Source organism: Macrobrachium nipponense, chromosome 45 (assembly GCF_015104395.2).
Source record: "Macrobrachium nipponense isolate FS-2020 chromosome 45, ASM1510439v2, whole genome shotgun sequence".
NCBI lineage: Eukaryota > Metazoa > Arthropoda > Malacostraca > Decapoda > Palaemonidae > Macrobrachium > Macrobrachium nipponense.
The window spans coordinates 15,326,133-15,343,632 of record NC_061105.1 but is presented as its reverse complement, the minus strand read 5'-3'; the positions used below and the strand labels follow the sequence as shown (position 1 = coordinate 15,343,632).

At 40.5% G+C, this 17,500-nt stretch overlaps 1 protein-coding gene across 1 annotated transcript in view; it reads left to right on the top strand.

Annotated features, from left to right (window-relative positions):
* The first annotated feature begins 10,200 nt into the window (after positions 1 to 10,200).
* Positions 10,201 to 17,500, top strand: part of LOC135214395 (uncharacterized) — a 13,669-nt gene continuing 6,369 nt past the window's right edge. The window contains exon 1 of the mRNA XM_064248653.1: positions 10,201 to 11,477. Coding sequence (XP_064104723.1) covers positions 10,576 to 11,477 — 902 coding nt within the window. The 5' untranslated portion in view covers positions 10,201 to 10,575. The remainder of the gene's footprint in view (positions 11,478 to 17,500) is intronic.

The following is a 17,500-nucleotide window of genomic DNA, read 5'->3' as shown; positions in this document are numbered from 1 at the left end:
TAAGCGTTGGTTGAATGAACACTGCGTCGACGATATCTGATATCCAAGCCCCTTTTGAGATGTTCATTACCTGCTTCTCTTTTATTAAGGCCGATTCCATCATTTGACTCTTGTACCGGCAGTTGCTGCTATAAATTACACGTGACATATTCCAGTTTATTCTATGGTTATGTTCATTTATATGGTTGAAAATAGCCGAGTTCTGTTGTCCATACCTAACTGACCGTTTGTGTTGTATTAATCTCTGGGGAAGTGATTTACCTGTAAATCCGATGTAAGATTGGTCACAGTCCTGGCATGGGATCTCATATACCCCAGAGTCTTTGGGAGATGTCTTTTGTTGGACGTTAATCAGGGATTTGGCTAAGGTATTTGGGTAGGTAAATGCAAAAAGGGTTGGATTTCCAAGGGTGTGAGTTACTCTCTTAATCGTCTCCAGGTGGGGAATTTTTATTTTATTGTTGGGTGTGTCTCTGGTCTTGTCTTTAGGGGGTCGGTAGAAAATTACGTTTGCTTTTTGAATGCTTTCTCAATTATATTGGTCAGGATACTTTAAAGATGAAAGTTGCTTGCGAATTAGTTCAAATTCTTTTTCCAGGAAATCTGGGGAACAAATTCGTAAGGCTCTTAAGAATAGGTTGCTAGCTACACCTATCTTGATAGTAATGTCATGATAGCTAAAGTAGTGAATATATGAAAGTGAGAACGTTGGTTTTCTGTATATGGTAAATTTGTATTCTGTCGTGTCTCTGATTATTAAAACATCAAGAAAAGGAATTTTGTTGTCTGTTTCCCATTCAACTTTAAATTTGATGCTGGGCACTAATGTGTTTAATTTTGAGAGGAATTCATTAAAATTACCCCACTTATTATCCCAAAATGTTAGTATGTCATCCACGTATCTCATCCACAGCATGTTTTTGGGTTTTATTGCATTTATTACTGTAGTTTCAAAGTATTCCATGTACAGATTGGCTAAAATAGGACTTAAAGGACTACCCATACTACACCCGAATTTTTGCTTGTAGAATGATTCCCCGAATGAAAATACGTTATTAGATGCACATAATTCAACTAACTTATTATTTTGTCAAGCGCCAAAGGGAAATGATCTGAATAGGGGGATAATTTTTCCCTTAAAAACTGAAGAACGTCCTGTACTGGTACTTTTGTGAATAGGGAGTCTACGTCAAGGCTTAAAAGTTTTATGTTGTGAAGTGGTATATGTGCTTCTCTGAATTTGTGACAAAAGTCTTCCGAATGTTTGATGTGACTGGGAGAAAAAGTGCCTAAAAAAGGAGAAAGGAGGCCAGCTAACCATTTAGAAATTTTTGTAATTGAAAGCTCCGGCGCATGAAACGATGGGTCTGAATGGAAGATTGTCTTTGTGAATTTTGGGAAGGCCATAAAAGTAGGGTGGTAATTTAGGATTAATTACTTTAAATTTCTCTAATATAGTTCAAACTACCCTTTTTGTCTTGGCCAATTAATCTTACTTTCCGAAAAAATTCTGTGGGAACGTTCTGGAGGGGATTTTTCGTCAGTTTTTCGTAAGTATTTGTGTCGCTAAGGAGCTGGTTGATTTTATCGAGGTAGAAGTCTTTGTCCATTATTACAATTTTGCCGTCTTTGTCGGATCTACTTATTATAACATCTAACTTTTTTAGCGAGTGGATGGCTATCATGAATCTGCGGGGAACAGGATATTTCTTATGAAGGTCAGTGAAGGCATTTAGCAACACTCCTTTTAAACATATCTCTTCACGGCTGTAGTTTTTGTCAGATATGAATTTATCAAAAGCCACTATGAAGTCTAGGTTGTTTTTGCGGTCTGGCATAAGGGCAAAGGATAAGCCTAAATTTAAAAACTAAATGTTGATTTACAGTAAGGGGAGTGTTGGATAAGTTTAAAACTTTGTCTTGTTGTTCAAGATTATTCCATGCGCTATTATCTATTAGGTTATTTAACTTGCGCCGGAGCTTTCAATTACAAAATTTCTAAATGGTTAGCTGGCCTCCTTTCTCCTTTTTTAGGCACTTTTTCTCCCAGTCACATCAAACATTCGGAAGACTTTTGTCACAAATTCAGAGAAGCACATATACCACTTCACAACATAAAACTTTTAAGCCTTGACGTAGACTCCCTATTCACAAAAGTACCAGTACAGGACGTTCTTCAGTTTTTAAGGGAAAAATTATCCCCCTATTCAGATCATTTCCCTTTGGCGCTTGACAAAATAATAAGTTAGTTGAATTATGTGCATCTAATAACGTATTTTCATTCGGGGAATCATTCTACAAGCAAAAATTCGGGTGTAGTATGGGTAGTCCTTTAAGTCCTATTTTAGCCAATCTGTACATGGAATACTTTGAAACTACAGTAATAAATGCAATAAAACCCAAAAACATGCTGTGGATGAGATACGTGGATGACATACTAACATTTTGGGATAATAAGTGGGGTAATTTTAATGAATTCCTCTCAAAATTAAACGCATTAGTGCCCAGCATCAAATTTAAAGTTGAATGGGAAACAGACAACAAAATTCCTTTTCTTGATGTTTTAATAATCAGAGACACGAACAGAATACAAAATTTACCATATACAGAAAACCAACGTTTATCACTTTCATATATTCACTACTTTAGCTATCATGACATTACTATCAAGATAGGTGTAGCTAGCAACCTATTCTTAAGAGCCTTACGAATTTGTTCCCCAGATTTTCCTGGAAAAAGAATTTGAACTAATTCGCAAGCAACTTTCATCTTTAAAGTATCCTGACCATATAATTGAGAAAGCAATTCAAAAAGCAAACGTAATTTTCTACCGACCCCCTAAAGACAAGACCAGAGACACACCCAACAATAAAATAAAAATTCCCCACCTGGAGACGATTAAGAGAGATAACTCACACCCTTGGGAAATCCAACCCTTTTGCATTTACCTACCCAAATACCTTAGCCAAATCCCTGATTAACGTCCAACAAAAGACATCTCCCAAAGACTCTGGGGTATATGAGATCCCATGCCAGGACTGTGACCAATCTTACATCGGATTTACAGGTAAATCACTTTCCCAGAGATTAATACAACACAAACGGTCAGTTAGGTATGGACAACAGAACTCGGCTATTTTCAACCATATAAATAAACCATAAACCAACCATAGAATAAACTGGAATATGTCACGTGTAATTTATAGCAGCAACTGCCGGTACAAGAGTCAAATGATGGAATCGGCCTTAATAAAAGAGAAGCAGGTAATGAACATCTCAAAAGGGGCTTGGATATCAGAATAATCGTCGACGCAGTGTTCATTCAACCAACGCTAAGAAGATTAAAGGAAGATTATCAGCAGGGGGTGACCTAAATTGGCTACTTGTGGACGAATCTCTTGGTATAAATACCACCTTTTCTGTAAACTTTTCTCATTCATATACCTGAAGAGAGAGACAGCAGTCTCTGAAATATAGTACTTTTCTCTCTACATTTTGGTGTTTTTATGGCTCCTTTTATTAGACATACATATATATATATATATATATATATATATATATATATATATATATTATATATATGTATATATATATATATTAAGCGTATAAGTGCGTACTTACGTGTTTTTACTATAGCGATGCTCTGATTAACTTAAAATACTTAATAAAACAAAACGCTACAACACGTGTCTTAATCATGTAAACCAAATACTCCTTGGCCTTTTACTGAGCAAAAAGCTCCAAGCGTATATGACATTTGACGTGAGGAGGAGGAGGAGGAGGAGGAGGAGGAGGAGGAGGAGGAGGAGGAGGGGAGAGGGGTGGGTTTAGATGAGTTTTAAGCCTTGGTTACGGATTGTCCGTGCTCGTGGAGGAGTTAGGTGGAGGTGAGGGCGGGGCGGGGGGGGGGGGGGGGGTTCGAAGGGGGACCGAGTAGGGAAGGATTATACTAAGCTTATGTGGGGCTGCCTTAGTCATACTGGAAAATGCGGAAACTCCCTTGCGTTTCATTCAATGCTTTTCATAGAAAAAGCAAAATTAATTTCAAAAATGGATTGGACGCCTACATCGTTCTTTCCCAGTGAGATCTCTTCTTTATGCACTTAAATACTTCTCCCTAATGAACATTATAATCTTCCTTAAAAGCTTGAATTTCTTCGAGTCAATGGCCGGTGTTACCTTGGCTTGTTATCCACGGGTGCTATATATAAAAAAAAAAAAAAAAAAAAAAAAAAAAACCTGCACACGCTAAGTTGGCGGTGATGCCCCGCCCCTTCCTAAGCGAAGGTGGTAATTGGATTACAGCAACTGTTCGTGTGGCTATTCATTTGAGTGTGTTGATGGCAATTGCAATTACTAATTCAGGTTGTTTTTATTGTAGAAGTTAATTATACTCTTTAAAGAAAATGAAAATGTATGTTAAATGATGAAAAACGTTTGAGAACTTTGAGAAAACTATCACTAAAGTATAACTCAAATAGTCCAAGTCGAGGATTTTACACGATTTCGAATGCACTCTGACTCATTTATCTTTAATATCCCGTAAATATATAAGAAATTGGTCAGAATCATGTATATTGTAAAGGTCATTTAAATACGGAGATGCTATATAGTATGAATATAGTAGTCCACGTGTCCAAATAACATACTTAATGGTTAGAAAACATGCGCCTTATCTAGGGAGGCAGAATGGTCACTAAAATAGCCAGTTACTGTAATTGGCGGGAATTTCAAACGCAGTTGTTAACCGAGCTAACATTGAAAAAAGAGAAACAGCTCTCTGCTCAGTAACCATTCAGCGATATATTATACATACACTGAAGTATAAAGGAGTAACTATAATAATGGAGGATTGCTTAAAAAACACAAAACGTATGGGACGGATAACGAGCCAGACAAGAATCGTCGTATTTTAGGTCTGCAATTATCTTCGTGGGCAATATGACAAGGAAGGCGAAGATGATATCGTGAAGAAGACTGCTGCTGCAACAGGAATATCTGTTCGTTCCATTCAGCGGATAAAGCAGCAAGCACAACACAAGCGTGAAGAGATGCACTCTCCACCCCCTAGGTCAAGAAAGTCACCAGTAATGGGAGCCTTTGATGATTTTGATAAGGACTGTGTACGTCGGGAGATAATGGCTTTCTATGAAAGAGGTGAAATTCCAACAATAGAAAAACTGCTGGATAAGGTAGAGAAGCCACCTCTGAATTTCCCTGGTGCTTATATGTCCCTTCTCAAACTTGTTAATGAACTCTGCCTTCGTTATAAGAAAGTTGAAAGCGGTAGGAAGCTCTTGATGGAAAGGAACGATATTGTTCTTGCCAGAAATAAATATCTAAGGCTTATTGATGAAAACCGGAAATCCGATTCTCCAAGACCGGAAATACATCTGGATGAGAGATGGGTAAATCAAAATGAGTGTGTGGACAAATGTTGGAATTGTTGGTTCACGAGTGAAAACGGGTAAAGGAGCTAGATTTATCATAGTGCATGCTGGTGCAGAATATGGATTCGTACCAGGAGGATTGCTATTTTTCCGATCGAAAATGGTAATAAGGGTGATTACCATGATAGTATGAATCATACATGCTTCCTATCATGGTTTCAAACACAGCTACTGGTAAACATTCCCGCTAGGTCGCTCATTGTCTTAGATAATACTTCATATCATTCAAAAATATTGAACAAAGCACCTGTCAGCAGTTCAAGGAAATCGGATATTGTCTCCTGGTTAACTAACCACAATATAGCTCATGACCCTTCCTATACCAAAACCGAACTTCTAGATGTGGTAAAGCAGCACAAGTACCTCCAGGAGTATGAAATTGACAAAATCGCTAGAGTGCTGGCCATGAGGTACTCAGACTTCCTCCTCATCACTGCGAGTTCAAGATAGAATTGATTTGGGCACAAGTAAAAAATGAGGTTAAGAAATGCAATTCAAATCCCGATCAGACTTTGACAAATGTTGAACGTATCACTAAACGTGCAATAGACAGAGTAACAGCAGAGGACTGGAAGTCATGTATGCGTCATGCAAGAGAAGTGGAGGATATTTATAGGAAAAGGGATATAGCACGTGACCATCTAACTGAGAAATTGATTATAAACATCATCAGTGACAGTGAGGAGTCGGAAAGCGATAATGAATGATTTTGTTATTTCAAGTTATTGTTTGATGTAGCCTCTCCAATGATTGATTAATGTATTTTCTTTTGTTGATCAATTAAATGTTTAATGTATCAAGATGTGTTTATTTTACCTAAGCATGTTACATTATATTTTGAAGCAAATTTCCATTCTTAAAAGGTTTTGTTATTGACCAGGTTATAACGCAGTGAAAAAACTTTCAAAGGTATCATAGGCCAAAATATAGTGGGTGGAGGATGAGGGTCAAGCGCTCTCTCTCTCTCTCTCTCGATTTCTACGAGTTTCTGTAGAAATAGCAAATTATTCCGGCGCTCGAATTTTGCCGTAGATTTCATAAATTAATTTTCAGAAGTAGCAAATTATAGAAATGGCAACACTGACTTAATCAGTCGAGTTGTCTACGGTGAGCGAGCTGTCAAAATCAGGTGATCGCTGAGCGGCTGTTTCTCTCAATACACCTCCTCCCGACTTCCAACAGGCATATTTCGTGGTGTTTTATGTTTCATATAATTATACGGCATATTCAAAGGTATGCAATCGACAGCATATAAGTTATCATGAAACTTGGATTGTATTGTTTGATTTATTGAATCCATATATAACATAATGCTCCGAAATAAAGCATTGCTTAAGGTGCGTTCACACGGTCGAACAATGCCCGACGGACAAACATTGTTGCCATATCAAAGGCGATGCAGGATGACGTCAAAAGCGTTGAAACGAGGGAAGTAGATCTGGCAACAAACTGTGGTACCAGTTGAAGTTGTATATCACTGTTCTTACTCTGCTCACAAGGCAAACTCTGGTAAGCAATTGTTAATTGGTAACAATGTTTGTCGGTCGGACGTTGTTCGACCGTGTGAACGCACCCTTACATTCGACAAAGGTTTTTATCTTTGGCTTCGATTTCCTGTAATTTATAAAACTTCAGGTTTCCCTACTCCGAATAGCATTTTAATGATATGAAAATATTTCTGACTCTAGTTCTCCAATGATTAACACTTAATAAGGTAATAGAAAGAGAGGATTCTCTCATATCATACTATTTTCTGTGAATATACAAGAAAGGACTCGAACTAACGAAGTGGGCGGACCATCACTGCCAAACTTAGCGTGTGGCAGGTATAGTACTGAACATGGCGGAAGCTCCTAGGGACACCGTGTTTAGTACTATAGCTTTCGGGGATCGAAGAATTATATACGCTCATTTCTATATTGTGTGGTCACAAATTATATTCTACTTTACATCTACCATTCGGTGTAGCCTATACCACAGCCGATAACAAGAGAGAATAAGCCAAAGTAGCGGTGGGCTTGTTCCATATGAATAGGGTTCATCTGAATAATAATCGCATTATTATTATTATTATTATTATTATTATTATTATTATTGTCTTTAGGTAGAAGACCCTCTTTCAAACATGTTCTATTGAATGAGATTGCTGCTTCAGCTGCATTTATTTTATAGAAGTTCTTTTCTATAAGAAGAATAGAAAAGAACTTCTATTAAAATAAATTGCAGCTGATGCAGCAATCTCCTTCAATAGAACACACTATTATTATTATTATTATTATATTATTATTATATTATTATTATTATTATTATATTATCTGCAGCGTCAAATCCTTTGTGAGTTGAGGTTAATTCTAGACAGAATATATAGACAGAATATACAATTCAGAACGAAGGCAAAAGCTGGGGACCTATGAGGTCATCGAGCGCTGAAAGGGAAATTGAGAGTAAGAGGGTTTTGAAAAATCAATTGTAGGAGAGAACGGAAAGCAAGATGGAAGAATGAGAATATGAACGGAGGTACAGTAAAAGAAATGCAACGTGAGGCTTGCTCAGTAGTAGTTATTTAAATATTTGCAAAATCTAAAAGTAGCATTTCATTGCTATTGGAAAATATACATAATTAACTAGAATAGCTTTGCGTTGCCACAAGAAAATATATATAATATATAAAACAAGGTGTACCATAATTCACAATTCTTTGCTAAATCTATCGTTACCATATTCACCATTTCTTTCGAAGCTTGATTTTCAAGTTTGTGCCCCCCCCCCCTCCCCCCCCCTCCCCACCAACCCCCCACACTGGGCTTGTTCTTTACGAATAGGTTTCATCTTCGGAATAATATAATAATAATAATAATAATAATAATAATAATAATAATAATAATAATAATAATAATCATCATTATTATTATTATATTATAACACTGAATGGATATATAGGGCTCATCTTTTCAATAATAATAATAATAAATAATACTACTACTAATAATACTGATAGTAACTATAGTTTAACATTGAAAGAATATATAGGGTTCATCTTTTCAATAATAATAATAATAATGTGATGGAGTCCCTAGGAGGCAGGAGGGCAAAACCCGGAACCCCCACACTATAAATACCACCAGTCGAATTGGAGGACAGTGATAGACCCCCCCCCCCCAAAAAAAAAAAAAATAAATAAATAAATAAATAATAATAATAATAATATAGTTTTAACACTGAAAGGAAATATGACATATTCTGGGTTATGGTAGCGACAACGAAAATACGAAGTTATACAAAAGATCCGATAGTTATTTTCGGACAACCCAGACGCATTTAGGCGACGAACGAAACTTTATTAAATTGAAATGTACCTTCGATACTGCAGAGGCAGGTGAAAGGATTGCACTGTTATCAGTAAGAGCAAGAGATAAGGTTTATAATAAAAAGCCCAGTCGTTCCCTACCACACCCCCTTATCGTTACTCATTAAAGAGCTGATAACAAGAGATAAGAGCGTTACTTCGTGCGGTATTCATTTTTATGAATACCGGGGTGCTGGATGGATATAATACGTATGCGTGGTATACAGGATTTATGCAGGGATATTAATTGCAATTTGGTTTACAATGCATACTGAATTTTATGTGTATATATATGTGTGTATATGTATATATAAATGCGCGTGTATGTCTGTTCTGCATATACGTATATACTGTATCCACACACACACACACACACACACACATATATATAGTAATATAATATCTATCTATTATATAATTATAATTAATCATACACCATAACCCCAAATTCCAAATTATTATATAATTATACAAAATAAGGACCAATGATAAAAACCAAGAGGTTTGGGGGTCCTTTCCACCGCCGGACCCGACACGGTAATACACGAACGAAACCGCCGCGCAAGTTCGCAACACAAAACACATAAAATCTGTTAATATCTCTACAGACGATAAGATAACGACGCTGGTGGAACAGAAAACAGAAAACAATCTAATTCACTTTTATCTGATTTCGAATAATTCCTCGCTTCCCTGAACTGCATTTTTTTTTTTTTTTTTTTTTTCTTTTTTACTAAAGGTCGTCGCTAGTTGCAGACTTATCTAATCTCGTGTCCGGGATTGATAAGTAGCGGTATAGACTACAATATTCGTCTTTCTGATGTAACTCTGCTGCCACGTTTCATATGATATGATTTTTTTTTTAATTGCCAAGGTAACCTGTGTCATATATGTATGTATGTATGTATGTATGTATGTATGTATGTATGTATGTATGTTATATATATATATATATATATATATATATATATATATATATATATATATATATATATATATATATATATTCATTTATTTATATATGTATATATATAATATATAATATATAATATATATATATATATATTATATATATATATATATATATATATAGTATATATGAAAATATACGAAAAATGGTGTGAAAAGTAAATAAATTTGGCCAACAACAAATATAACAACAAAACAAAAATTATGTTTGCATAAACACCAATATGTTTACGAGAACAGAAACAATATGCACGAATAGGTCAGGAAATGTTGCATAACGATTCAAGTATTATCAAAATAATTTTTAAAAAACCTAAAATAAAAATCTGATCGCAAATAGATAAAACATAAAATTCACTCTGTTGTTTGCGTGAAGTCTTCAAGGTAATGGAATAAAGTTGGGGGTTTTATTCATAATACGTCGGGTGATTCATCAGTGTATATTGAGCGGGGCGGTTTGGCAGTATGTATTCTTTATCTAACCGACGCTGAGTGATTCTCGTCCCGGCCGCGGACTAAGCTTTAGATAGGCGCACGTACTGTGTCAGTGCGGTTGCCGAGCCATACGTTCGCGTCGAAAATTCAAGTTTCAATTCGTGGACGAGCGTGAAAAGCACATTCGACTAGCCCTTTTGAATCTCGTCTGACACAATTGCAAACTTTTTTTTTTTTTCATAAGGAGAGGAGTTTTGATTCTACTTTGTCACAATTGCAAACTGCAATACTATTTTTGATCAGATCTCACGTAAGGAGACCCAGAGTTCCCAAGATTTCCCGACTCTATAAAATTCCTCTCTCTATAACTGCAAGATGAAGTCGCAATTCGTCCTCATGTACGTTTTATACGTAGCCTCAATCCTAGCTGCGCCTGAAGGGCGGGCAACGACGAGGACCAGCTCTTCTGAAGCTTCTTCTCCCCCTCCCCCTCCTTTCAAAACCTGCACGAGGAACCTGACGCTCAGCATGATGGAAGTCGACAGCCCGACGTTCCAGCATTTCGAGATCGAGCCGACGCGCGAATTCAAGTACCTGCAGGTTTCCATGAAGATCGACTCGTGCTATTCGCGCCCCGTTTTTCGGGGGAACCGGTTCCTCTCCGGGGAAAACATCCATGTCAACCAGACGGCCGGCGGGAGCCTTCCCCTGGACGTGTCGTACAAGAAGATCGCGGGCAAGCACGGATACAGTATACGCGTACTCGCTGCAACTGGAGTTCTCTTCGCTGATGACGTCGATACAGCAGAGAAGTGCGGCAGATGTCTAGGTTTTAAAGTAAAGGCAGTCGGGGCCAATATCTGCACTTTCGTCCTTAGTACCGACGGTGAAATACAAAACAGAGGTCAGGAAGCCATGCAGCAAGTAGGCCTAATCGATGAACGAGTAGAAAGCAGAAATGGAGGTCAGAAAGCCATGCAGCAGGTACGCCTACTCGACGGAGGAGTTGAAAACAGAAAAGAAGGCTTCGTGGCGAAGCAGCAAACGCGAAACGGAGGACATGAAGAGGAGAACCGAGATCTGGGACACCAGCAGGAGCTGCAGAAATCAGAAGGAAGAAGAAGACAGAGGCTCTTGAGTAAGGGAGAGCTCGTCTCCAGTATCCGACAGCTTACGTTCTTCGTCAACTGGGCATTTTTAGGATTCCTTGTCTCAGTTATGTCTTTGTCCTTCGCAATGTTTCTCTTGGGAGTTTGTCTCAGGAAAACGAAGTACAGGTTAGTTGACGGAAATATTCGTGGTCTTGACACGTCCTGCATTCTATGCAGGAACTTTCCGGACGTTACATTGTTATTTGAGGATTATGCTCATGAATATTGTAAACCAAAAAAATTCACATATGTAAATGTATATATATATATATATATATATATATATATATATATATATATATATTATATTATATATATATATATATATATTATATATATATATATATATATATATATATATATATATATAATATATATATATACATATATATTATATATACATATGATATTGTTAGTATACAATAAAGTTTTTGTACATACTACCCGGCAAGATATATACTTAGCTTATGTCTCTGACGTCCCGACAGAATTCAAAACTCGCGGCACACGCTACAGGTAGGTCAGGTGATCACCCTCTCCCGCCGCTGGGGTGGCGGGAATAGGAACCAATTCCCGTTTTCAGACCAGATTTTTCTCTTACGCCTATCTCCTGAGGGGAGGATGGGTTGGGCCATTCATCGTATATATCTGCCGGGTAAGTATGTACAAAACTTTATTTTTGTATACTAACAATATCATTTTTGTACATGCAACTTCCCCGGCAGATATATACTTAGCTGATTGACACCCTTGGTGGCGGGTAAGAGATAGTTACTCAATATAAATAAAACAATAAAAAACAGGGAAACAACATTCTGTTGTAGGTCATAAAATATAAACTTATTAAAACCTTGGTTCCTACCTTATTGGGCAGAAGACTTCATGATTACTGTCTATGAGTCTGCTTGCCTGAAGAGTTTCAGTGGGGATGAGACCTGACACTGATAGCTCTTCTGGATCGTGTCAATGGGGGCGAGCCCGCTTACTTGACAGAGCCTGTCTTGTATCATACCAATGGGGGCTGGCCCCCATTACAGTCGGTAGAGCCTTCACCTTTGTCGTATCAACGGGGACTAACCCTCTTACATGAAACCAGAGGCCTAGGTCCAAATCACTAACAAGGTAGCACGAAAAACCAATCCCGACCACCTGACCACATACATTTGTTAACACTACGATTTGAAAGGAGCAGGCCTTCCAAGGACTCCATTCCCAATCGACCATAAAAACACAACACCAAAAAACGTTTAAAAATACTAACTAACTACTATAAAAGGATTAGGTTCAGCTCCTTGCCCCAGCAACGAATCCGCAGACACGAACGGTCCGAGAGAGAAGCACTTGTCATAAGTGACTCGCACGTCTCTTAAGTAATTTGATGCAAACACCGAATTGCACCTCCAATAGGTGGATTCGACAAGAGTCTGTATCGACATATTCCTATGATACGCTAAAGAGGTAGCTACAGCTCTGACCTCATGTGCTTTGACTCTTAGAAGCCTTAAATGTTCCTCTTCACAGGAAGCATGCGCTTCTTTGATACGTCTTTAATAAAATACGCTTGAGCATTCTTAGAAATCATCCTCTTAGGATTTCTTACGGAACACCAAAGGCTATCTACATTTCCACCAAGTAGCTTCTTCCTCTCTAGGTAGAACTTGAGGATCCTGACTGGGCACAATGTCCTCTCTAAGTCTCTCCCTACCAAAGAGGACAGTCCCTTAATCTCAAAAGTCCTTGGCCATGGTTTAGAAGGATTTTCGTTCTTTGCTAAAAACAGGGGATTAAAGGAGCATACTGCAGAATCTTCCTTAAAGCCCAGCCCCAGTCTTCTAAAGCCTGAAGTTCACTAACTCTCTTAGCAGAGGCTAGTGCAAAGAGAGAGGACTTTCTAGTCAAGTCTCTGAATGAGGAATTTTGAGGAGGTTCGAATTCGTCGGACATTAAATATCTAAGGACCACATCCAGGTTCCAACTAGGTGGTCTTATAGTCCTTGGCTTCGAGGTTTCAAAGGACCTTAACAAGTCATGCAGATCCTTGTCTTCCGAGATATTAAGGCCTCTATGTCTAAAAACAGATGAGAGCATGCTTTTATATCCCTTATTGTGGTAACTGCCAGATTGCATTTCTCCCTCAAAATAAAGGAGAAAATCCGCTATTTCATTTACAGAGGTACTGGAAGAGGATACTTTCTGGGACTTGGCCCATCTTCGGAACACCTCCCACTTCGAACTGGTACACGCGAAGAGGTTGAAGGTCTTCTGGCTCTAGCAATTGCCTTTGCAGCCTTGCGTGAAAACCCCCTCGCTCTGACGAGTCCTTCGACAGTCTGAAGGCAGTCAGACTGAGAGCGGGAGGTTTTTGTGGTATCTGTCGAAGTGGGGCTGTCTGAGAAGATCCTTCCGCAGTGGAAGGGCCCTCGGGAAATCTATCATCCATTCCAGTACCTCTGTGTACCATTCTTGGGTCTGGCCAGAATGGGGCGATGAGGGTCAGTTTTGGTTCCCTCCGTCGAAAACGAACTTCCTTACCACCTCTCCTATTATCTTGAAAGGAGGAAAAAAGCGTACCCGTCGATCCCCTTCCAATCCAGAAGGAGACCGTCCACTGCAACTGCCTTTGGATCTGAAATCGGAGAGCAGTAGTTCTCCAACCTCGCATTCCAATTCGTTGCGAACAGGTTCGATATTGGGTCCTCCCCCAGAGGTCCCAAATCTCGTCGCACACTTCTGAAATGCAGAGGGGGGGTTCAGTTCCGTAGAAAGGACCTGATCTCTTCTGCTCAGAAGATCTGCTCTCACGTTCTTCTCCCCCTGGATGAACCTGGTTAGAAGAGTTATTCGCCGTTCCTCGGTCCAAAGAAGAAGCTCCTTTGCTTTTCTCGAACAGGGAGAAGGAGCGAGTCCCTCCCTGTTTCCTTATATAGGCTAGAGCTGTCGTGTTGTCCGAATTCACTTGCAACACGGAAACCCAATACTTGAGGTTCGAAGTGAACGAGAGCTAGATGGACTGCAGCCAGTTCCTTCTTGTTGATATGCCAGGACAACCTGTTCCCATTCCAGGTGCCTGACACTTCTCTCGAGCCTAGAGTCGCTCCCCATCCTTTTTCCGAGGCGTCTGTGAATAACACTAGTCGAGGGCTCGACAACTGAAGGGAGAGCCCTTGATTCAATCTGTTTGGCTCTAACCACCAACTGAGGTCCTTTTTTATGCTCTTCGAGAGCTGAAAGGAGTCCGAAAGCTCTTGGTGCTTCTGATCCCATTTCTCTCTGAGGAAGAATTGTAGGGGTCTTAAGTTGTAGCCTCCCTAGCAGAAACGAACTGTTCCAACGAGGAAAGGGTCCCCAAAGAAGACTCATCCATTCCCTCGCGGAACATTGTTCTTTCTCTAGAAGGTCCGTCACTTTTTCTGTAAACATCTCTTCTTGTCGTTCCTTTGATGGATACACACGAAAAACCCCGAGAATCCATCAGAATCCCCAGATAGACAATGCTTTGCTGGGGATTCATCTGGGACTTCCCGAGGTTTAGTAACAGTCCCAAGGGACTGAACTGAATCCATGTTAATTTCAAGTCCTCCAGACAACGATCTTTTGATTGGGCCCGGATCAGCCAATCGTCGAGATACAACGAGATTCTTACTCTTCGATATGAAGCCAATGAGCGACATTCCCTTCATAAGACCCGTGGAAACACCTGAGGGGGCCGGGGCCGTGGCAAGACCCGAAGCATAGGGCTCGAAATTGAAAAACTTTGCCCTGTACCATGAATCTTAGGTACCTCCTGGACGAGGGATGGATAGGTACATGGAAATAGGCATCCTGAAGGTCCAGGGACACCATCCAATCCCCTGGACGAAGCGCTGCAAGAACGGAGGAAGTCGTCTCCATCGTGAACTTCGTTTTTACAACGAAGCAATTCAGGGCACTTACGTCCAGGACTGGTCTCCACTGTCCATGAGCTTTTGGTACAAGAAAAAGACGGTTGTAGAACCCTGGAGATTGAAGGTCTTGCACCCTTTCTATCGCCTCTTTGTCCATCATTTCTTCTACTAGTTGAAGCAGGGCCTGGTTCTTTAAAGAATCTCGGTATCTTGCTGTTAACTCCCTTGGAGTTGTTGTTAAGGGAGGCTTCTCCCTGAAGGGATAAGGTATCCTCTCTCGAGGATAGAGAGGGACCAGTTGTCCGCCCCTCTCTGAGCCCAGACTTTCGCAAACTTCAGCAGTCTGGCTCCTACTGTAGTCTGGAGGACTACTTTTTTCATTGTGGTTTAGGGAAGGGCTTACGTGCTGATCTTCCTCTCTTAACCGGTCCTACTCCTAAGAGAGGGTCTAGCCGTCGTTCTCCCTCTCGAAAGGGTTGCTGAAAAGCAGGCTTCTCTCTTTTAGCCAAAGGTACTGCTGGTTTTAGTCTTTTCGCCGACTGCGCAAGCAGATCCTGAGTAGCCTTTCCGGATAACGACTTAGATATATCTCTCACTGTCTCTTGTGGAAACAGGTGACTAGACAGGGGCGAATAAAGCAGAGAGGATCTCTGTAGAGGAGACACCGATTTCGTCAAAAAAGAACTGAAGACAGATCTCTTTTAAGGACTGCCGATCCAAAGAGAGAAGCCACCTCCGTAGATCCATCCATCAAGGCCTTATCCAGGCAAGAAAGTACACTTGTTAAAACTTCCATCGAAACAAAGTCTGGATCCTGTGCTCTCTTAGCAAGAGCTCCCAAGGCCCAATCCATAAAATTAAAGACCTCAAGTGTGCGAAATAGACCCTTAAGTAAATGGTCCATTTCGCACATTCCCCATGAGGCCTTTGCCGAATGAAGAGCGCGTCTTCTAGACGCATCCACTAACGCTGAAAAATCAGCATCAGCTGAAGAAGGGAGGCCCAATCCCATTGGCTCTTTCGTGTCATACCAGACACCTGGCTTACCTGCCAACTTCGAAGGAGGGGCAGGAAAAAACCGTCTTGCCCGCTTCTTTTTTAGAGAGGAGCCAGTTCTCCAAGCTCTTGATGGCTTTCTTCATCGAAAGGGTCGGATTCATTTTCACGACAAAGAGGACTTGGAAAGCTTAGTGCTTGAAAGCAGTGATCCCGGCGAAGGAGGATCTGCAGGACGAAGAGAGTCACCGAACTCTTGAAGAAGCAGGGCTGCCAGTCTCTTGTAAGTCGGGAGACGACCGCATCTACAGGAAGTTCCTCCTCAGATACCTCTTCAAAGGTAGCATTAGGAGAAGAATGCCTCTTCGGAGAAGGAGTCCTAGAAGGAGAAGCGCTCTTTTCCTTTGAAGGAAGTTTGGTAGAGGCAGGAGGTTCTTGCTGCTTGAGAGGGGAAGAGCTCGCATCTTACAGGTAACTCTATAAGGAGTAGGGCGAGAATCCCGTAACAGGCTCTTTTCAGGCTCTTGGCACCTGTGAGGGAGAGGCGCTAGCGTTCCATCGGTAGCGTCTATCAGGCGCTACACGCCTTGGGGTAGAAAAACGTCTGCTCTCATCCTGGCTCCTGCCCGGAGAGGGGTTTACTTCCTTCCGAATGTTCTCGTAAGAAGGCAAACTCGTAACTCCTAAGGAAAGCCTAACAGGAGTAGAGCGTAGAGAACCCATCCTTGCTCTCCAGGTCCTTTTCCCGGCTCCTGGCGTCTGCGAGGAGAGGCGCTAGCGTTCCCGTTCTGGGCGTCTGGAAGGAGTAAAACGCCTGTTTGAAGAATACCTTCTAACATCACGATGGCGCCTGCTAGGAGAGGCGCTAAAATCTCTCCGAGAACGTCTGGGGGGGAAGACTTCTTCTTCTCTCTCTCTGCGTCCCCGTGAATAACGGAGATTATCTTGTTCCTTAAGATAGCAAGGAGAGGCGCTTGTATCTCTCAGACAACGCCTATAAGGAGAAGAACATTCTTTACTCCTAAGAAAGGGTCGACTATCCTTGTCAGGAGAGGGGCTTGCGCCCTTATTCGGGCGTCTAGAGGAATGTGGGATCCTACTAGACGAAGCTCTTCTGGTCGGAGTAGTAGATCGTTCCTGAAAGGGAGAGGCGTATCGTAACGGCCTTGTTGGGGAGTAGCGCCTTCCAGGAGAGAGGCGCCTACCAGAGTCCGAACGCCGACTTGACGACCGTCTCTTAAGAGAGGCTCTTTACTGGAAGAGAGACGT